This window comes from Protopterus annectens, chromosome 5.part1, assembly GCF_019279795.1.
Source record: "Protopterus annectens isolate FY-2018-M chromosome 5.part1, PAN1.0, whole genome shotgun sequence".
NCBI classification, from domain to species: Eukaryota; Metazoa; Chordata; order Ceratodontiformes; family Protopteridae; genus Protopterus; species Protopterus annectens.
In genome coordinates, this window is record NC_056736.1 from 646,914,168 (window position 1) to 646,937,888 (window position 23,721).

The 23,721-nt window shown below is 40.5% G+C and overlaps 1 protein-coding gene across 2 annotated transcripts in view; it reads left to right on the top strand.

Annotated features, from left to right (window-relative positions):
- The window catches only part of FLT1 (fms related receptor tyrosine kinase 1), a 1,018,969-nt gene that overhangs the window by 786,819 nt on the left and 208,429 nt on the right, over positions 1–23,721 (top strand). For both annotated transcript variants that reach the window (XM_044073267.1, XM_044073268.1), the window contains one exon: positions 1,324–1,428. In XM_044073267.1, the coding sequence (XP_043929202.1) occupies positions 1,324–1,428 (105 nt within the window). The remainder of the gene's footprint in view (positions 1–1,323; positions 1,429–23,721) is intronic.

The following is a 23,721-nucleotide window of genomic DNA, read 5'->3' on the forward strand; positions in this document are numbered from 1 at the left end:
TAGCCACAAGAGGTCACCATTAGTATGAGAAAAGGGTTATAAAAATGATGCAGTCGATACCCTGTATCAGGATTTCATTAAGATTTCTGGCTATGTATTTACAAGGAAACTGAGAGCAGCAGAAGAAAAGTAGGTGCGCAGAAAATAAATTGCCTAACTGACATTTGGTAGAGTATGCAAGTAGAAGGCGAACTTTCAGTATGGAATTTAAAATAAACATGGTATCACATGGTCTGGATGGAGGGTCAGATTTTCAGGTTATATATATTACTTAAAAGTTAAATTGTAAACAACCTCTTAGTGTAAAAAATCAACAGCCATGGCCATAAACTTTCTGTGATGCTAGTGAAGGATGCTTTGTCCAGAAGTGCATATATAAACACTTCCTTATGCAGGTTGTTACCCATGATTCTACTAGAGTGCAACATATAGTTCTAGTAACCAACCATAAAGTTATAGTACTGTAGGGTATTTAGTGCAGAGCAGAAAAACTGATCCAAGTATCAAAAGGAAAGTCCTATGAGGACCATTTGACTTGAGTTATGGAAGCATTCTAAAAAATGGATTCAGGGGATATAACTGAGACATAAGTATTTTAAGGGAGTCTGAAACATCCATATGGAAAGGATCCTCACATGACAAAGAGTATGAACATGTGACTACAGTTTCAAATGTAGAATGGGGCTATAGGAGGGCAATAAAAAAGCATTTTTCCACTGAAAAGGGCATGCACAATGGAATCATTGCAGCCATGGGAGATTCTGCACTATAAAGTCAGTTATTAAGTGTTAAAAAAGGAATGAATAGAAAAGAGGAGGCAAGATCAAAAGAAGGGATCAGGTGAAATGGAGACTGAAAAATGAAATGGGAACTGTACAACTGAGCAGATATGATGGACTGTTCTCATTTTCACATGATGACGCACTTGAAAGTAGTTCTGATTTACTGACCAGGTGAAAAATTGCACATGTAAATCATGATTAGCAAGTTTAGAAATGAAGAGCATGAAGGAGCAGAAGTGACGTAAGAGATTTATGGTTATGGGATTGCTTATTTGCATATTTTGTGATGTGGACTGGGACCAGCTTGATTGTGCATTTTATTTTATTAATGTAGGGCATAACCTGATTTCTTTCCATCATTCTTTTTAGCCCTAGTTTGTAAATGACCATGTGGTGTTCATTTAGAATATTAAAGCCTAAAGCACCTTAGCATTGCATGTGCAATAGTTTTATTGCCACATTAGACATGTTAACAAATGTGCCGATTTATAGCCCTTAATGAAATTCATAATTGTGCCGTGCTTTTGTTTTTTCTCTACAGGAAAATCCCTTGGCCATGGTGCATTTGGAAAAGTTCTGCAAGCAACTGCATTTCGCATTCAAAAATCATCAGGTTGCCAAACTGTTGCTGTTAAAATGCTAAAAGGTACCATTTTTCAAAGAATGCTATTGCATATTACCACTGACAGTTTTACTTTGTATAGTTTCTCTGAAATATAGGAAATGGCATTTGCAATATCTAAAAGCTCATACATTATAGTCTACCCTTGCATTGAAGACCTTCAGCTTGAATATTTCTACATTTTTTGCAGGCTTGTGTGCCAGACATTTCTATGGGAGTGGGAGGTTGGCATAATGGTTATGGCGTTTACCTTACAGACACAAGGTACAGGGTTCGATTCTCACATGGGGTAACTGGATAGGCTTAAAATGGCCCACAAGGGCAGTTAGCTTAGTACTAATCTATGAACCTATGAACATTTCCATGTGTGTCAGCCATTTCCATCCTTTTGTGACCCTCAAAAGATGTATGTTTTTCTTGTTTACCTATGTGCTGCCTCGGGTGCATATCAGGAACATTTTCAGTTTTTTTCTAATGCCAAGAGGTTATAGTTCTGTTTAAAGTAATTTTCATCTTTAGATCACATTTATTTTTGACAGTTAATACACACATTTTATAGTAAATGCATACCCATTGGTAAACATCAAATCATAGATTCTAGAATATAGTCATAACCCATGTTAGGAAGCCTTTCTTTTCCATCATTTCATAATGGAAGATTATTAGCTTGGTACTCTCACATACATAACTAGAGAGCTACCATCAGCAACTTGGAATGTAAAGGCCACACCTCTCAGTCCCACATCCCTTAGTCATCCCTCAGTCCCACATCCCTCAGTCCCACATCCCTCAGTCGCACATCCATCAGTGCCACACCCCTCAGTCCCACTTCCCTCAGTCATCCTTCAGTCACAAATCCCTCAGTTGTTGTTGTGTAAGCTTTCACTTGTCTAAGAGCAATTTGGTAGATGGGGACAGCCATCTCTCCTCCCCAGGATGGATGAATTACTGTAAGCTGGTCATTAGTTAAGCTCAAATCATCTGGATAACTGTCTCAGGGCTTTACCCTTTTATGCCCCACAGCCAGGAAACAGAGATATTTTACCTAATAATCAAATCATCATAGAAATGTTTCATCTTTTTATGCTATCATTTGTCAGTTTAATTTTTGATTATGATGCACAGTTAGAAATAACTTGCAGGTATACAATTATGCTTTGTTTTTTTGTTTTGCTTCAGCCCCAAATGTAGTATTCTGTCTTTTATATATTCACCTGGCTAATTAAGTTAGAATATATATTAATGATGTAAGTTACATTCCCTTTATCCTAAATGGCACATTTTTGCCAAAGGCACTTCACCTTTTTAATTTGTTATTAATAAGGCTGTATTGTTAATGATATAAAATAGTTTTGTTTGTTCTTTCAATGTATTCAAATCTTACATTTTGTGTACACTGATGTCCTTAGATTTAATTTATTTTGCTGTGATAAGTTATGTCCTTTTTGCCAAGCCTCATGATGATACTTTTACTGACACTAATGGTAATGTAATCACTGCTACAACATATACATATTTTTGTAGATCATCTTGGAGAATTTCTGCATCCTTTATTGAAGTAATTTTACTACAGAGTTTGCATATCTGGTTGGCTATACCATTCTTCTTTTTTATATTATTTTATTTATTTTATTTTATTTGTTTTCTTTACTGGAAAAAGTCCAAATGGCCATTAAGTGCTCCCTTTCAGTAGAGTCACAGAGAAAAAGCTCCAATAAAAAGTAAAAGAGTTACACCATTGCCACACTTTAGGATTAAAGTTAAGAAATAAAGAGCAGTTAATAATAACTTTTTGGATAGTAACAAGTAGACTGTTTTTAAGAGATTAGGTGATGTATGTAGTCTTTTGGTAGAAGAGTGAAAATATTTGCACAGTGCAAGTGAAGTCAGTATGAGATGAAGTATAGATGATATGTAAGACTGACAGGAATTGCATCAGACAAGGACAGGAAATGTCACCTTGCAAGCATAAGTCATGTAATGTATTGACTTGTAGATGTAACATACACATTGACATGGTAGTTATGTTAGGTTGAAGAGATAAGGACGAAATAAAGAATTACATGAAAAGATAGGAAAGTGGTTACAGGCAAAATGTGTTAGTAATGGTAGAGACAAGTAAAATGTATTAGTCAGTTACGGTAGAAACTAGCAAAATGTGTTAGTAACGGTCGAGACTAGCAAAATGTGTTAGTAATGGTGGAGACTAGTAAAATGCGTTAGTAATGGCAGAGACTACTAAAATGTTTTCGTCAGTAATGGTAGAGACTAGTAAAATGTGTTAGTCAGTAATGGTAGAGACTAACAAAATGTGTTAGTCAGTAATGGCAGAGACTAGCAAAATGTGTTAGTAACAGTAGAGACTAGCAAAATGTGTTAGTCAGTAATGGCAGAGACTAGCAAAATGTGTTAGTAATTGCAGAGACTAGCAAAATGTGGACTAAAAATGTGTTAGTAATTGCAGAGACTAGCAAAATGTGTTAGTCAGTAATGGTAGAGACTATTAAAATGTATTAGTCAGTAATGGTAGAGATTAGTAAAATGTGTTAGTCAGCAGTGGTAGAGACTAGTAAAATGTATTAGTCAGTAATGGTAGAGATTAGTAAAATGTGTTAGTAATGGTAGAGACTAGTAAAATGTGTTAGTAAGTAACGGTTGAGACTAGCAACATGTGTTAGTCAGTAATGGTGGAGACTAGTAAAATGTGTTAGTAATGGTAGAGACTAGTAAAATGTGTTAGTAAGTAACGGTTGAGACTAGCAAAATGTGTTAGTCAGTAATGGTGGAGACTAGCAAAATGTGTTAGTCAGTAATGGTAGAGACTAGTAAAATGTGTTAGTAATGGTAGAGACTAGTAAAATGTGTTAGTAAGTAACGGTTGAGACTAGCAAAATGTGTTAGTCAGTAATGGTGGAGACTAGCAAAATGTGTTAGTAATGGTAGAGACTAGTAAAATGTGTTAGTAAGTAACGGTTGAGACTAGCAAAATGTGTTAGTCAGTAATGGTGGAGACTAGCAAAATGTGTTAGTAATGGTAGAGACTAGTAAAATGTGTTTGTCAGAAAATGGTAGAGACTAGCAAAATGTGTTAGTCAGTAATGGTAGAGACTAGCAAAATGTGTTAGTCAGTAATGGTGGAGACTAGTAAAATGTGTTAGTCAGTAATGGTAGAGTGATATACAAGTGCAAGTGGACAAGGGTTGGAATCTGCAGAATGCAGAGGATTATGCTGATAAAATGGTCTGAAAAATGGAAGCAAGTAAGGACTAAATATTTTAACTGAAGCCGTGTGTATACAGGAAACAGGTTAAAGTATGAAGTAGAGCTGAGTGAGGGGAATGCAAACCTGAAGTGATTCAGGAAGACTGAAGGAAATTTTGGGGAGGGAGGAGGGAGAAGGAAATGGTGGTAGGAAGTGTAGGTGCCTGGGGTAACGCTAACATGGGTAATAACAGAAGCTGTCTCAGTGGTTGTAGTTATTGCACTGTTGGATATGTTGTGGGAAAGGAAGTTATGTACTGAGAGATAAAAGTAGCCTGGAAGGTTTTACCCAGGTGCAGCGGATCAGGTGCATATCTATGCATATTTGAGATGTAGTTTGAGTTGTATTTTAAAGATTTCTATTTTTTTTTCCAGCTGTCTTACTCCTAATGGTATAGAGTTCCATAAGTTGGATATGAAGTTGGAATATAACGCCCCTTTTGGTGTGTACATCACAAGACATCTACAACAACTGGAAAGGCTGCAGAAATACCTCACAAAGAGAATTACTGATCTCAAACAGATGCCCTACGCAGACCATCTAAAAAAAAAACAGCTTTACTCCATCGCATATCGCCTACTCAGAGGCGATCTCTGCCTAATATACAAAGCTAGCACAAAGCCAGTGTTACTGGACATGCTCCACTTAAAGAAATCCCAATCTCTCCAAGCCACATATTCTAGGGACCTAAACCTTGTCACCACAATAAATAGAACATGCTGGAGGGATAGCTTCCTGTCCCAGAGAATCCCCATACTCTGGAACAAACTAACAAAGCTACTCATTAGCACTCTTCAAAAAAAATCTTGATGATTGGATGGGAAATAGGAAATTCACCACAGGGATCACCACTGTGGCTCTGCTCAACAGGGGTACAGGAAAATAATTTTCTTGGGTGGCAAAAGCCAGGGTACCTTTTTGGCTAGGCTTATATAGGCCCTAGGGCCAATAGACTAGTACCTACCTATGAATCTATATAAGGCCCTGCCAGGGGTATGTGAAATTGGAAGTGGAGACATTTGCCTTTGGAGTGCAGTTGTCTCTCAAGGCACTACCTCTGCAGTATATTTTTGGGGAAGGACATTTATCAGGTTGATATACTAAGTTGCGGGCAGCTTTTAGCTATGTTAAAGTAAGGTGATTTGTACAGTGATGTGACCTGGTGGGAAATTTTGCTATTTTGTTATAAGACAGTTCAGTTTTTGGACAGCTGTATGGTTTGTAAGTATGTAAAGATGAGCGCTGCATAGGGGAAGTTTGGAAGTTCGTAAGCAGATATTACAACTTCCTAACAATGGCAGTGACAAATGGTTTTCCACAATATAGCAGGCCAAGTTTCTTATGTATTTTTTAATGTCTACTTGAAAGTAAAGGTCAAATGTTGGGTTTTCATCAATAATTAATCCTAATAGTTTTATATGGGTTTCGTATTGTGGACTGAAGCAATAGTGAATAGTTGTTTCTTTGAAGTGAGTTTCTTACGAATGAATAGTATTATTTTTTTCGCAAATTCAGTAGGTGCTGAGAGGTTTTTTTTTTTAACGAAGATTCTATTGAGAAAGGTTGCTAAGTTTTGTGCTGCAGTTCAAGAAATGTAGGACAAAGCATATCGAGGTCAAATCATCAGCGTATTAGACTAAGGCGACTTGGACTGAAGCAGTGAAAAAATCATTTATAAATATAGGTTCATAGGTTGATACTAGGCTATCTGCCCTAGGGCATTTAATATATATATAGAATATGTTAAACAGAAATGGGCTAAGTATGGAGTTTTGGGGATACTCCAACAGTCACAGGTAAGAAGGATGCGTAGGTGCTATGCCATTTCACTGACTGACTTCTACCACATGGGTGGTTCTGGCACCCAGCAGTACAGGTAATAGAGAGACCTAAGTTTGCAAGTTTTTGTTGTAGGTGTTGATGGGAGACTATATCAAAGGCTTTAGATAGATTGAGGAAAACTGTGGAGGCCATGTTAATTTAATTTCTGTAGTGGTTAATAGTATTAAGAAAGCATACTATGGCTGAATTAGTGCTGCTGTTTGGCTGAAAGCCATGTTGGACTGGAGACATTAGATTAAAATATAGAAGATTTACAAGGTGTGACTGCATGTGTTTTTTAAAGATTTTGGGGAGTGAGAGAAGTATGGTATAAGGGCCTACAGCTGGTCAGTTCTGTAGACTCTCCATCTTTGTGTAAAGACAAGATCTAGGACTGTTTTCAGATTTCTAGGACATATGCTTTCTGTATAGAACTATTTATGAGTGTAGACACTGGATATGGTAGGGGTTTGACTGTGAGTTGTATGTATTCACATGTAAGGTTCTCTACTACTAGGGTAGTTGGCTCGAGCCTAAGGAGGTATTTTTTGATTGTGGAGATAAAAACAAAATTAAAAGAGAAGAATTGACTTGGTAGTCTTATGAAGAGGGGGGCTGAGAAGGGCTGTAGGGAGTCTGGCTGATTAGAGGTGCTGCTGCTTGCAGGAAATGTGTGTTGAACTTAGAGGCTACGATTTTTTTTAGTTTCTGTTATAGATGGATTGTGTTGAGATATTTTGCCTGGTTTTAGGAGAACACTAATTCTCAGGAATTTGTTTGGATTTTGTTAGTGTGATTCATGCATATTCAGGTAATATTATTTCTTACCAGACTAGATTTGGAATTTTGCATGATTTGTCAGCTGCCTGTATTGCTGGTAATGTTGCGGGGGTGGTAATTGGAGATCCACATTTTCCAGATCCTGCCCTTTTCTCTCATTAAATACTTTGTTTTTCTAGTGAGCCATAGTGCAGGATTAGCTATTGCATATTTTCCTTAGAGGGATTGTTTATTAACTATGCCCAAGAGAATTGTATTAAACTGTTTTATGATTATATCTAGGGGTTGGGCATTAAGAACTCCCAACTAATGTAGTTTAACAAGGAAGTGAAATGTTTTTGTTGAATTTTGTTAGGTTTGTACTTTTACAGTGATGAGTCCTTGAAGAGTGTGTGTCTAATTACATAGGTAAGGTGGTGGTCACTGTGCGTGTTTGTGAGTGTGTGTGTGCGGCTCGCTTGTGTGCATGTGTGCACACGTGTGTGTGTGTGTGTGTGTGTGTGTGTGTGTGTGTGTGTGTGTGTGTGTGTGTGTGTGTGTGTGTGTGTGTGTGTGTGTGTGTGTGCGTGTGTGCGTGTGTGCGTGTGTGTGTGTGTGCGTGCATGTCTGGTAGTATGCTTGATTTTGTAATGATGTTAGGGTGAGATGTTAGAATCCAGTCAAGAATGGATGAAAAGTTTGATGGGTTGTTATGTCTGGTAGATAAGAAGATAACTTGAGTGAAGTCAAAAAAGGTATAGCATAAGAGATGAGCAGTCATAGATGTTCATAGGATCATAGGTAGGTACTAGGCTATTGGCCCTAGGGCCTATATATGTCTAGCCAAAAAGGTACCCTGGCTTGCGCCACCCAAGAAAATTATTTTCCTGTGCTCCTGTCAAGCAGAGCCACAGAGGTGATCTCCGGAGTGAATTTCCTATTTCCCATCCAGTCATCAAGATTTTTCTTGAAGAGTGCTAATGAGGAGCTTTGTTTGATGTGGATTGTCAGTTGATGTTAAAATGATCTAGAATGATATTTTCATAAGTGATGTTTGACGAATCCCATATGCCTTCAGCAACACATATGTTTTTCCCTGGAGGGATGTATATTGCAATAGCGCTGTGGGTTTTGTGAGAACTCACCTTTAGGATAGCTATAGTGATATCAGCATTGCCACAATGAGGGACTGTAAGTGGGTACAGGAATATGTGAAGATTGTTGCTGTACAGGATGACACCTCTTCTGCCTCCTCCTCCTCTTCCTCCTTCATTGTTGTACAATAACCCAAGAGTGAGATATGACACTCTCATTTCCTCAGGTCAGAAGACTTCAGTAATAATGCCATAGCCATAGCCATAGCCATATATGTAAGATGATATTATGGAGTGTCACCTGATATGCAGATAGCAGCCTCAGCTGTAAGCCATATGGGCTGAGGGCACTTTTTTAATATTGCAGCAGAAATTAAACATCTGCAATAACTCCTCTTGTGTCTCTGCTCATATCCTTATTTTACTAGAGTGTGAATGCACGTTCAGACACAACAGAATTCATCATCACAAGAAATCTTCATGAGAGGGGCTGGGACACTTATTGAAGGTGTCAGTGTAAGGAATATGGCTACCCAATATCCCATTCAACTTGTGACAACATTTTCCAAGTGTGAGTCTTCAGGGGGAACCCACTTGTCTGTCTGATACCAGCAGGTATAGTGTGTGTGTGTGTGTGTGTGTGTGTGTGTGTGTGTGTGTGTGTGTGTGTGTGTGTGTGTGTGTGTGTGTGTGGCAGACCTAGTTCTTCAGAATGTTCTGTATTGTTCTTTAAGAAAGAACTAAGATATCTATTAAGATGAAAATTAGTTTTTTATTGTGCTTTATTATGTAGTATTCAAATGAGTAATGCAGAAACATAGAAGTAAGGAATCTGGTGACAGAAGTTAACCAGCTTGCTGTATGATACTGTAATAAATGCGTTTCTAAAATTTAAGTAGGCCATGGTCACAGAACCCCATATAGACAGGGTATGTTTGGTCCTCTTCTCATAGGGTTACCATCTGCCCCTCTCTAGGCATACTGTTCCTGTTTGAGCAGTTCAGTTTTGTGAAAGATCATGAAAAATTGCCAATTTCAGGACAAAAAAAGTATTTCCTAAGTTTCCTTCAATAGTTGCATGAAATAATTATTTTTACTTGAATCATATTAATGTAATATGAAACAACAGAAACAAATGAACTTCTATAAGAGTAAGCTTGTATTCTGACAGCAAAAGTGAAGCCCAGTCCTTTGCACTGGTTATGGGTATGGTCTGTCCTGCAAAATCTCACATGTCTATAAAAAATGACTCACTTTGGGCATGTGGAAAGATGGCAGCATATATCCCCAAATGAAAGAGTAAAAGCAGCATAATTCATTAACAGGCTTGTGACAACATTTGTTATAAATGCTGGTGTTTACCTCAGAGTCATTTGTTTTGGTTTGACATAATCATTAAGGTGTCTATACTTCACAGACACAAGGTGCAGGGTTTGATTCTCACTTTTGACCACTGTCTGGTTTTTGATTAGGCACGTAGTAGTCTGCAGATTGATTGCCTAGTATTTAATACTCCTTAAAATAACCTCTAGGGCTCCAAACCTCGTTGGATATATTTCTCATGTATGTCTAGGTTTATAAAGCCCCTGTAGTCATTAGCCTAGTATACACCTATGAATCTATGAACCTTGGGCAAATTTGATATGCAAGGGGAATGAACCATCTTATCCCACTAATTAGAATTGAACCTCAGTATCTATGAACAGCTCAGGCCTAAAAACTCATAATAATGATGCCCTGTTCCAGTAATGAGATATACTTCAAGCAGAGAGAGGTGGTTTTCACAGCTTAGGCCTTCTGGATACCAGTGTAATTACATTGTATCTCTCCAGTTTAAAGACTGGTAAAGCCATTAACTCAAAAACATGTAGTACTGAAAAACTTTGAATAAGGCAGAGACACTATTATTCCCTTTTCTTTAGCCAGCTTTAACACTACAAAACCATTTCTAGGTTATTTTTTCTGGGAACTGCTATCTATAGGAAACGTGATATCGATACCATCTTATGAACTGGCCATAAACAGGTGGAGCAGAACTGCATTGATTTATTTTGCAGATTTAAGGAATGAAGTCACTTCCTTCATATTTTGTGATCATTTGGGTTGATTTTAAGGAGGGGAGCCAGTCTACTGTAACAGAATGAACAGAATAATTTGACCTTAAACATATTACATACATCTGGTGTGGGAAGGAAGTTGGAAAATTATTTCTGAAAAAGGAGCAAGCCTTCTTCAGAATACAAATGTATACCTTATCTGATTTAGCTAGCACAGGAAAACATTAGCTTAAAGGGACAACAGAAGTGCAGTTAACAAGGCCCAAAGCATGGTTCCTGAACTCACAAAATAAACCAAAATTAAATTAAAATGTACAGATTCAGAATCAAGCTAAATTGATAAACTGAAAACTATTTAAGCTCTTACTTAGATCATAGAGAATAGTGGAGTAGTTATTAAAATGTGAATAAATGTTCAGTCTACCAAAGTATTGTACATTGGGAAAAATAAAATATATGCACACCTGACAGAGGACCACAGGAAAATATATTCTTAAATAAAAATAGAGATGATACTGGTGATTTTTGTTTTTTAAACAGGAAAATGTATGAGTTAGAATTTACAGTGAGAGAAATGAAAACATGTCCACAAATCAAAAAATGCTTTAAAATAATAAGAAATTTTCATCATGCTTTGCACATGCTAAACATTAGCAGTTGCAAGTCAATTACTAGGAAAAAGCTGGTAATATTTCTGAATAACGTACAGATATTAAAATTTATGTTTACCTGGATTGTAATGAATGATCAATGGACAGTTCTGTGAAACCAAATCACCAAATCCTTTTTACTGGAATGGCTAATTAAAAAAAACATTCTCTGTAGAAATATAATCAGTCCTAAGCTGCTATGATGAAAGTTTAGGTTACAATAAGGTCCCCTGCAGAAAGGTTTTAACCAACAAAGTCTGATTACGCAGTTTTCCTGAATCAGTTTCCCTAAACTGAGTTTTAATAATCTGTAAGGAACCTATTTGATATTTGGATCATACTTCTCAAGTGCCCAGATTTTCACAGAATGTCCAGATTTTTCCTCATATTTTTGGATTATTGCTTATAAAATTTGTGGTTTTCTGGCAAATCGCTGGGATGATCTGAGGACTGAAGTCAATAAATAATGACATACATTTGAGTTTCATACTTCAAATCCTTGAGAAAATGTATAACACAAACCCTGTTACTATAGCAATTTTCTAAGTTTATAAGAGCAGTATTTAAAATCTGTCCCTGTTTTTGGCCCTTTGTCCCCCCCCCCCCCCCCCATCATTTTGTCAGGTTTTGTCCAGATTTCTTAAGAGGTTGAGAGGTATGATGTGGACACAAAAACAAAATTACAAAATAAAGCATCTCAACTGCAAGTATAAAACATTTCAACTAATGGCAGACCTAGTTCTTCAGAATGTTCTGTATTGTTCTTTAAGGAAGAACTAAGATATCTATTAAGATGAAAATTTGTTTTTTATTGTGCTTTATTATGTAGTATTCAAATGAGTAATGCAGAAACATAGAAGTAAGGAATCTGGTGATAGAAGTTAACCAGCTTGCTGTATGATACTGTAATAAATGCTTTTCTAAAATTTAAGTAGGCCATGGTCACAGAACCCCATTAATGTAATGCTTTTGTTTTCTGGCTAACAAATGACCTTAAGTATGTTAGTTATTTTCTACTGATAAAACACTCATATTTGCTCATTAGAAATAAGTGAAGTTAGACATGTTGGATAGCACAACTTTTCTTTTCAGCTTGAGCATCACATCGGTATAAGGCAGAGGTCAGCACATGTATGTGTTTCAGCAGGCATAGACTACATTTCCACCCCTATTATTTATATTATCTAAAAAGATTGTTTTTACAACTTTACATAGGATTAAAAAGAAGAGCATGTTACCAAATCTGGAACTGGCTTCTCAGCGTTTAGCAGTTACTAGGCATGCATTGCAGGAGACCATTAATGAGCCTAGCTCAAATTCACAATTGTACCAAAGCAGAATCTGGTTAAGTGACTTTCTCAAGGTCCAACAGTAGGCAAATGAAGGGTAAGGGAATCAAACCTTGGACCACAGGAAGTAGCTTGTCACAGCTCATTGTCTTAATCCTCTGCACTAACTGCTAGACTTTGACAAGTCACTTGCTATAGTACATTTTCAACCCAAGAAGTTGTCACTCCTGCAACTTTCAGGTCCACAGAAGACTGGGTTTCTAGAGACTTTCAGGGCTCATTACTTCAACTTGCAGATGACATTATTTTATTTTTTTAAGCAGGCAAGTCCACTGGACACAATTATCCCTTTTCAGGGGCAATCCAGGAAGACTGTCTAGTTAAGTGACTTGCTCAGAGTCCCACAGCAAACAAATGGAGGTGGACGGAATGAAAAACTGTAGCCTTGACTACAGGAAGCAGCTCATTAATAGCAAAGAACCGTACTCTTCTGCACTAACTGCCGTTAGCTGAACTCTTCTGCACTAACTGCCGTTAGCTGAACTCTTCTGCACTAACTGACGTTAGCTGAACTCTTCTGCACTAACTGACGTTAGCTGAACTCTTCTGCACTAACTGACGTTAGCTGAACTCTTCTGCACTAACTGCCGTTAGCTGAACTCTTCTGCACTAACTGCCGTTAGCTGAACTCTTCTGCACTAACTGCCATTAGCTGAACTCTTCTGCACTAACTGCCGTTAGCTGAACTCTTCTGCACTAACTGCTGTTAGCTGAACTCTTCTGCACTAACTGCCATTAGCTGAACTCTTCTGCACTAACTGACGTTAGCTGAACTCTTCTGCACTAACTGCCGTTAGCTGAACTCTTCTGCACTAACTGCTGTTAGCTGAACTCTTCTGCACTAACTGCCATTAGCTGAACTCTTCTGCACTAACTGACGTTAGCTGAACTCTTCTGCACTAACTGCCGTTAGCTGAACTCTTCTGCACTAACTGACGTTAGCTGAACTCTTCTGCACTAACTGCCATTAGCTGAACTCTTCTGCACTAACTGCCATTAGCTGAACTCTTCTGCACTAACTGCCATTAGCTGAACTCTTCTGCACTAACTGCCATTAGCTGAACTCTTCTGCATTGACTGCCTTTAGCTGAACTCTTGGCATTAGCTGAACTCTTCTGCACTAACTGCCATTAGCTGAACTCTTCTGCACTGACTACCATTAGCTGAACTCCTCTGCACTGACTACCTTTAGCTGAACTCTTCTGCACTGACTACCTTTAGCTGAACTCTTCTGCACTAACTGCCTTTAGCTGAACTCTTCTGCACTAACTGCCTTTAGTTAAACGCTTCCTCTGAAGTTGTGTGAAATGCTTTTACACATCTGTTACTCTTTGCCTAGAAACTGGATCAGCTGTCCATCTGCGGTAGCGTTGTTGCCTCACAGCAAGAAGTTCTCCGGTACAATTCTTGGCTGGGGTGCCTTCTGTGTGGAGTCTGCATGTCCCCTCTGCATTCGTGTGGGTTTCTTCTGGGTGCTCCAGTTTTCCCCCACGTTATAAAGAAATGTGTCTGGAGCATTTCTCCCTGGACCTCCACGGAAAATTGGCTTTGTTCCGACTTTCCAGATAAACAAATGTTAAATAAATAAAATAAATAAATCTGGTGCTATAGTATGGCTGATGCTCAGTCACGGGTCTTGGTGTCTGGTATTGGCCACTGCATGAATTCTCACTTTCTCAAGTGGTTCACTATAAGGGGGAATTTATCATCAGCCTCATTGCACAGGAACTGCAGAGTTGATTATATTGCTGTAGAGGTGTAGGGACACAGACACTTGCATGGGTGGTACAGAAAGCTTGCCTTTTCAATCTACTTCTGCCACTTCATACTGTGCCTTTTATACCATGCATACTTTCAGACTTTCTTCTGTATGCTGTTTTCATCCCCCGTCCACCGCCAACTGTCATCTCCCCCTGCCCTGAGTGTTTGCCCATTCTTTCCATATGAGTGGCAACATGCCGCCAGTTTAGGCCAAAGAAACCCAATCAAGCCATCATTCAGGTGTTGTGAAGGTTTCTTAGTGGCAGGGCAATCAATGGGTCATCAGCCTTTTATAGGTTCTGTCCTAGCCACAACCATTCTGAATTACAGCTCAAAAGACCCAGAGGAAAGAGCTGATCTCACCATGGATCCCATCCCTGCTTCAACCACATAGTGCAGCTTCTACTCCTGGCCTGCTGAGGGCTTGCTTGACATCCTCACTAATACACATAGCTGGGAAATTATTTATTTAACTCCTAGTTCCACTACCAGTGACTGACATGACCACCATGGGGGCGACTGTACTACAGTCTATACATGCATTTGTTTCCAAACACACACTTATGAGAGATCGATCACAAACTTGGTTAGTCAATCCCATGTACTTGGTCTTTGCTGCATCAGTGGAAACAGTGACACAGTTCTTGACAACCACAGAATACAGCCAGTGACCAAAACCATCATTTCATTGCCCAAGATGAAAGAACTATCACTGACTGCTCATTTCCACCTCTCCATGCCTGGCTTCTCCAGAACCCTGGCCACTGCTCAAACTCAGGTCATCTGGATCATAGTCAAGGCTTTATCCCTCTTTGCTACAAAGCTGGGCTTTGACCTGTTTTTGGTCTAAAGTACTCTCACTGAAGTATTCATAGACAACTCATTCCTGGATTTGTCTAAATCTAACTAATATGTAGTTCTGCCTAAAAATGTACATACCAACTAAATAAAAATGCTCTCCCATCAAATAAAGACACAGGTGACTACTACTACAATAAGTAAATATGCACACCTGAAGTGAAGAGAACTGACCACCTGCATTGCTTGATTTCATAGTCTCAGAATTACCTAATGCTGACACACAGGTTGAAAACTGGTACTGCCTTTTGGATTTAAAACTGCAGCCCCACATACCAAAAATATGTTTCCTTGCATTATAAGGATAGTGAGCTTCTCTATTTCCCCCTAGTTAGTATTCATTCATTCATTTTCCAATAGCCACTTCATCCTTTTCAGAATCATGTGAAAGCAGGAGCAGAAAACAACAGGCATAAGGCATGGAACCAGTCAAGAACAGGATGCCAGTTCATCCCAGAATGTATACACACACACACACACACACACACACACACACACACACATACACACACACACACGCACACACACACACACACACACACACACACACACACACACACACACACACACACACACACACACACACACACACACACACACACACACACACACACACACACACACACACACACACACACACACACACACACATGCACACACACACACACGCACACACACACACACACACACACACACACACACACACACACACACACACACATGCACACACACACACACACACACATGCACACACACACACGCACACACACACACACACACACACACACACACATGCACACACACACATGCACACACACACACACACACACACACACGTACAAAATCACACATATTATGGATCAGCTCCAAACATGTTTTTAGGATGTGTGTGTGGGGATGAGGGAATCCAGAAATACCACTCAAAACTGAGATGGGCACATGGACTCAGCAAAGGCATACAAAGTCCACACAGAAGACACCCCATTCAGGAACCAAACCAGGGAGCCAAGCAGTATGCTAACTACTGCACCATTGCAGTGTCCCCTACATGGATGAGGAGCCTGTTCCAGAACATGGGGATCCTCTGAGACACATATCTGTCTCACCAGCATGTCTTATTTATGTCCCAAGCAAAATTTAAATCCTTGGCTCTAGTGGTTATGATTCTGTTCATTTTGTGAATGTGCAAAAGTTCCATCAAAGCTGGATCTGTGTTTGCCCATACCTTACTCGGATAGAAGGAAGTTTCTCTATTCATCTGTGAGCGGGAGGAGCTTTGAGTGACCTATCTGTCCCTGGAGGAGTGGTTTCAGCCCAGAAATTAGTAGTTTATTGGCCATTTTGGGCTAATTTCTATCTCTTTCATTTCCCTGCTATAAAACCCGCATTAGTGCAGTTTTGCGTGCCAGGCAGCGCCAGTTAGCTAGGGTATAACTATTCCTGACTCCACAAAATCTACTCTTCAATTTTTCCCTTGGAAATAGACAAACTTTCAACTTAAGCACTCAAACCATTCACTTCTCATCCCGGCACTTGCCCAAAAACTCATAGCCAGCACTAATAAACCTTAGCACTAGACCCCACCTATAATGTAGAGAAGGACAAGACTCTCTATTCGACCTTACCAGCCAATCAGTAAAACAGCTCACTGTACCTATCCAGGCATGTCCAAAGAGCAGTTTCAGGTGTACTCTCCAGTCCAACTGGTAAATCTGGGCATTTTGAGACAATGTTACAACTGCCTCATGTACACAGACAACCCTCTCCTCCTACCACCAAACACTAATACAAGCAAGAGTTACAATTATACAGCCAAACTGGAAGCTAACCTCTCTCAACACAAGACTGGACCAGACAGTCAAGAGGAGAAGGGAATTACTTGCATCACACCACCAGTCTCACATAGACCTATGAAACCAGCACCAGCAAAAAACACACATAAATACACAAAAACATACTCGGAGGCTCTAAATAAAAATCTGCAAAAGCAACAGAGACCTCCAAAGCAGACATCCAAGCAACCTCCACCCCCCCAACATAAACCATGAAACACATACTTCACAAAACCAGTGTGCCATGCAATCACAGCCCTTAAAGCAAAATAACATACCCAACACACTAGTAATAGTTGACTCTATAGTCAGGCACACTGATGTCCCACTCACTAGGCTGAACAAGAAGAAGATTACTGTTAGCTTCCTGTCGGGTGCCAGGATCCGCCATATAACAAAAGCACTCAGGTCACTCCAGAACAAGTACAAATATGACTCTGTCATTGTCCATGTTGGTGTGAATGACCTGAGCTGTACCTCCCTGGACTACATGAAAAGAGACATGGAAGAGCTCTCTGATCACATAGCCCAGGCCAGTATGACATTGACCCTGAGTAGCATCCTGCCCTCACCAAGAATGATACCACACGGTATAAAGAAAAAATTATCAATTTCAACAATTGGCTAAGCTTCTGGAGTCATTCAAAGGGGATCCAGTGTCTGTCAGCCTGAGATGACATGCTTGACAAGCCACGCTGCTTCACTAGAGATGGCTTGCACCTGTCACACTTAGGCTTTCAAATACTGGCCAAGGCTCTTGCCACCCCCAAAGTGCCTTTTTTAGGCAAGGCTCAAAAGACAAACCCACTTCCGTAAATAGCACAAGTAACAAAAAACCGAGGGTAATGCTACTCAATGCCAGAAGTCTAAACCTCAAACTGAATGCACTTGAGGCATTCCTCAGTATGTTGAAAATCGATATATGTGCAGTATCAGAAACATGGTTTAAGGCTCCAGAGAGCACCCCAGCACTACCAGGCTACAACTCATACCATACATTTCAGCCACAAAACCTGGACAGAAATACAAAAGGCGGGGGTGTATCCATATTCATCAAGAATACCCACACCTCCAGGTTAGTGGCACAGCATGATGCTTCAGAGATCATCCACGTGCAACTAACAATGGGCAGAACTGCAATTCAAATTGTAGCTTGCTACAGATCACCCACCATGTCCCATGACCTCCATTCCACATTTCTGGAAACACTGGGAAACATAAAGGTCCTATCAAACACCGTGATATTAGGTGATTTCAATTCTCCAAACATTAACTGGGAGAACTACTCAAGTAATGACTCCCTTACCCAACATTTCCTAGAATTTATAAACTCAAATGCCCTGGATCAACTGGTCAACACCCCCACCAGAGGTAACAACATATTGGACCTGGTCATCACCAACATGGGCGACCGGTGTTCCACACAGAAGGTCAACCCTTCGCTGGTTAGATCTGACCATAAACTAATCACTCTGGATATCCACATTCCACCCCCACCCCCGGTCAAAGAAACCACCGTGAAAAACTTTTCAAAAGCAAACTTCACGTTACTTAAAACCGAGGTGGAAAGTTTCAAATCCCCCATGCTAAAGGATAATGCTGCCCACGCTGTAAAATCCTTTACTAATGCACTCTGCGGGCACCTACAAGAATGCATGGATCGTGCTATCCCAAGCAAAACCAAGACTCACTCCTTCAAGAAAAGGAAACCAGTCTGGTGGGCCCCTGCCATAAACAAGCTATACAATAGAAGGAGGAAACTAGTACAGAAAAGAGTAAAATCCCAAGAAGGGAAGACATCCCTGATCAGTATCAGCAAGAAACTACGATCCCTCATAAAATCATCCAAGGCTAGCTTTGAAAGAAAAATTGCCAAGGACTCCAAAGATAACCACAAGGCATTCTTTAGCTATGTCAAGAATCTAAGTGGCAATTCTCAGATCTCCTTGGAGTTAGTGCAGAATGGCACAAAATACACTGAACCGACCGATATTGCCAACATCCTGGCAGACAGGTTCAGTGCAAACTTCACCCCCCCTCTCACCCCCAAAAGGGCCCATAACCATCCAGAAGAATGTAGTACCCCTGAAATCACAGACACTCAGGTTAAAACAGCCCTCTCCAAAGCCAAAAACAAAGCATCAATGGGACCAGATGGTGTCCTAGGCTGCATCCTACATGAGCTCAAAGATGAACTAACCCCTCACCTAAACACACTGTTCAAACTCAGCCTCTCCACAGGCTATGTGCCCATAGAGTGGCACACAGCAACAGTTATTTCGCTCCACAAAGGTGGAGCCACAACGGACCCCGGGAACTATCGTCCTATAAGCCTGAGTAGCTTAGTCTGCAAGGCTATGGAGTGCATCATCATGGATCTCATTAACAGAGACGTTGGGAACCTCCAAACACTGGACCCTACCCAGTTCAGCTTTTTGAGACAGTTACCAAGGTTATAGATGAGGGAAAAGTGGTCCACACAGCCTACCTAGACCTCACAAAGGCCTTTGACACTATTTCCCATTCTGGTATTATAAACAAGCTCACCAGCTGAACATAAACCCCTATGTCACGAGATGGGTTGCCAACTGGCTCACGGACACAAACCACATGTTAAGAGTTGCAGGAGCTAGGTCTGACTCTAAACCAGTTACAATTGGCGCTCCCCAGGGCTCAGTCCTGGAACCCCTCCCATTCGGCATATACTTCTCAGAGGTACAGGCAAGCACAGGAGGACTATGGCTGACCAAGTTCGCAGATGACTGCAAACTAGGGGCTATAACTGACTCTCCAGCTGACACAGACATCCTTCAAAAGGGTCTCACTGAGACAGATACCTGATGTCAAAACCATGGCCTCAAGCTAAATGCCAAAAAGTGCATAGTCATCCCCTTTGGAAAAAAACAAAGTACCCACAAACTACCACATAGGTGGTAGCCCCATAAATACGGAAGACTTAATAAGGGATCTAGGGACCCAAGTAGATAGTAATCTCTCCTTTGATATTCACATTGCCAAAGTGGTTAGGAAATCCTTCTATGTGGCCTACCTAATCACAAAAGGGTTTGCATCCAGATCAAAAGAGGTCATTGTGCCCCTCTACACATCACTCATCAGACCCATCATAGAGTACAATGCCCCATTTGGGATGTACCTTACACGAAACCTGCAACAGCTGGAAAGACCAGAGAAGTACCTTACCAAGAGGATCACTGGCCTCAAACAGATGCCCTATGCAGCTCGACTGAAGAAACTCCAGCCGTACTTGGTTGCATACCGCCTACTCAGAGGTGATCTCTGCCTGACATACCCAGAATTGATGGACATGCTCCACCTAAAGAAAACCATATCCCCTCGAACCACATGCTCTTGAGATCTAAACCTCACTACAACAATAAATAGGACGTGCTGGAGGGATAGATTCCTGTCCTAGACACTTCCCATGCTCTGGAACAATCTACATTAGGCAGAGCTCCTCACTAACACTCTTCAAGAGAAACCTTGATGAGTGGATGGGAAACAGAAAGTTTTACCCCGGGGATCATTACAGTGGCTCTGCTGGACAGAGGCACAGGGAACTAATCTAAGGGGGTGGCAAAAGCCAACACATTCTGGCTAGGCTTATAAATGCCTTTGGGCAGAGAGCCTAGTACCTACCTATCAACCTATGAACCTAGTATTACAGGCATAAATCACCTTTCTGCAACCTGTAGGAGAAAGAGTATAAAGATAGGGCTTCAAGTTGATCAGCACCAGACAATGTGTTTATACTCTGTATTCTCCTGGTAAGGAACCTTTGTGGGAGTTCTAACTGCTGCATATGTCTGGTCAGAGACATGCCAAAGGGGGCATTATACTCAATGATGGGTCTGATAAGGGCCAAATAAAGTGGCACTATGACTTCCTTGGACCTGGATCCAATGCCCTTACGTATAAGTTGAGTGACGTAGAATGACTTTTTTACTACCTTGACCAAATGTTGGTAAAAGACTAGTTTACTGTCTACATATGTTACCAGATCCTTGACTACTGAATTGACTCTTAGGAGTGTCTTATCAATGGAGTAATTAACCTAGGTGGCAGTTTTCCTAGAAGGCATTATAATGCATTTCTTGGCATTGAGTTTTATTCCATGTCTTTGCCACCAGTTATTTGTCTGTGTTAGACCCTCTTGGTAGATGTTTCTGTCTTGGTGGAATCTATGATAGCTCTAGCTTGCAGTTACCTGTGAACTTGGTCAGCCAAAGACCCTTGACATTAGCCTTTACCTCTGAGAAGTAGATGCCAAATAGGAGTGGTCCCAGCACTAAGTCCTGAGGTGCCCCGCTGCTGACCAGTTTCTTAGTGAAGGTGATATCACCAGTTCTGACTTCCTGGGTCCTGTCTGAGAATCAGCTGGCAATCCAGTAAATTATGCAGTGGTTTATGCCCAGTTTGGAGAGTTTGTCAACTATATCAAAGTGGGGTCTTGTACCGAATGCATTAGTCAGGTTCATGTAGGCAGTATGCAGCATTTTCCCCTCTCCATTGCCTTGGTGACCTTCTCAAAGACGTCCACCCGGTTTAGTGGGCATGATCTTCCTTTGTTAAAGTCAAACTGGGTTGAGTCCAGTGTCTGAACATTGCCTTTGTCTTTATTGATCATTTCCATGATATTTTGTTCCATGGGTTTGCATATTAGAGTAGTCAAACTAATAGGTCTGTAGTTTCTGGGGTCTGTTGATGGTCCAACCTTGTAAAGAGGGATAATCATTGCAGTCCTCCATTCTTGTGGTACAAAGCCTGTTCTGAAGCTGTAGTTGAAAAGTGAATCAAGTAGTCCTGATAGAGCATGTTTTCAGCTATTTAGAAGGCATCTCGGGTTATTGTTAGGGCCCATTGAGGCTGTATTTTTTGCCTTAATGAGCTCTGCCAGGACCTACTCCCTATTAGTTGTTTGGGATGGTTACGTTAGTAGTTATTTTATGGAGGGAGGTGGGGGAGGGGGGTGAAGGTTGAGCTGAATTTGTCAGCCAGCAAATTCGCTATGTCGCTCTGCTCAGTGAAGTTGGCCTCAATTCCTACCAGTTCTACACACTGATGTGTGCTGTCTGTAGGGTTTTAGACATAGTAGAAGGCTTTTTCATTGTATTTGGCCTGTAAGGCCATCTTGACCACCTAATTGGCATTTTTGGAATTAATTAGTCCTTTTAGTTTCCTGTATAGTTTAATTAGAGAGCTTCTATCGTTATGGGAGTTCCTCTTCCTGATTCTAGCTGTGACTTTTTTCCTTTTGTTACATACCCTATTAAGATTAGGATTCTACCAATGTAGATTGTTTTTAGAGTTTGTTTTGGGATTACTTCTAGTAGGTACAGCAGCCTCTATACAGCCATTTACATGGTTGGACAGGGTGTCTGTGAACAATTCTGTATAGGTTGTTGTAAACTTGGGGTTGGGAGGGCATTGAATTTTAATATACTTAATAAACTATTGCTTAACAGGGTGTAGTTTACTTTGGAATAGTTTCTAACCGATACAGGGTTTTTATTTCAAAGCAGACAGCTCTGTGGTATGACTTCACCTGTGAGAATGTGACACTTGGGGGTGCATTGCTCTTCCATATTGGTAAGTGCCCGGTCCAGTATGTTTGAACCTTTGGTGGGTGTGCGCACTGTCTGTTCATGTGTATTTGTGCTAATAAAGTGTTAATAAAGTCCAGGAATCCTTATGCATGCATGTATGAGGCAGTGTACATTTTGCAATCTATAGAGGGGTAGTTAAAGTCTCCCATGAATAGGGTATTTGGTTTAATGGTGAGTGCATCCAGTAGGACTAGATCTGAGCCTTCCACTGCTGGACTACTTACTATGGATTTAAACCATGTCTCAGTATTAGCACAGATGTCTACATTCTCCAGAGTGAGGAGAGTTTTTAGGGTATGGAATTTCTTGTTTAGGCTCCTAGCATTCAGCAGTAATACCTTTAGGTTCCTTTGGGTTTTATTTGCCATGTCAGTAGGTTTGTCAATTTGGCATTGCCGAAAAAAAGCCTCTAATAGGGCGGATAAAGTTTTAGCCAATATTCGGAAGCCTAGGAGATACAGGTGCAGACCATCTTTGCAAAGCAAGGTGGTCTCTTAACCATGTCCTCCCATGCTGACAAATATTGAATCCCCCTGGAAAGACACCAGAAACTAAGCCAATTATTGAAATCAGTCATCTTTTGTTCATACTGTGGCATCATCCTTGGTGATGGTAGAATGCCACTCACTGCAAGGCACATACCTGCCTGAGACACATATTGAGAGAGATCAACAATATATCTTCATATAGTCCAGGGAAATATGTCTCATGTCATTAATGCCCACATGGACTATGATAGAATCATACTGGCACCTGTGGTGTAGTGACTTGAGTGCATGATCCTGGCTCCAAATAAGCAACTGACCATTATCTTTCCCTTGTTCACTCTGGGGGGGGGGGGGGGGGGCATCTGTGTGTCATACAGTGGAGTACCTTATGACAAGAGTCTTATAAGTCTCATAAGACTCATGACAAGAGTCCTGGGTAATGTGTTAGCTTGCCTTCTGGACTTTGTTCTTGGGTCTCCACTGGCTGTAGGAGTATGTGTGGTGTTTGGTGTTGCTTTCAGGGAGTGCTGCAGAGATCACTGAGGATAGGTGCTCCTGTTTGTAGGCTTAGGAGGTCTTTGAAGTTTGAGACGATAGCTTTTTAGTGCCTCAACATAAGTTGGTCTATATGTGCGGTGAGCACTATGTGTGGCAGATATAGTGTGTGTGTTCTTGACAGCCTTGTTTGTATGCAAGAATTTTTTCCTTCACTGAAATTGTGCATATGCATCTCTCGCATACTGTGTTTGTTTCTTTAGGGAT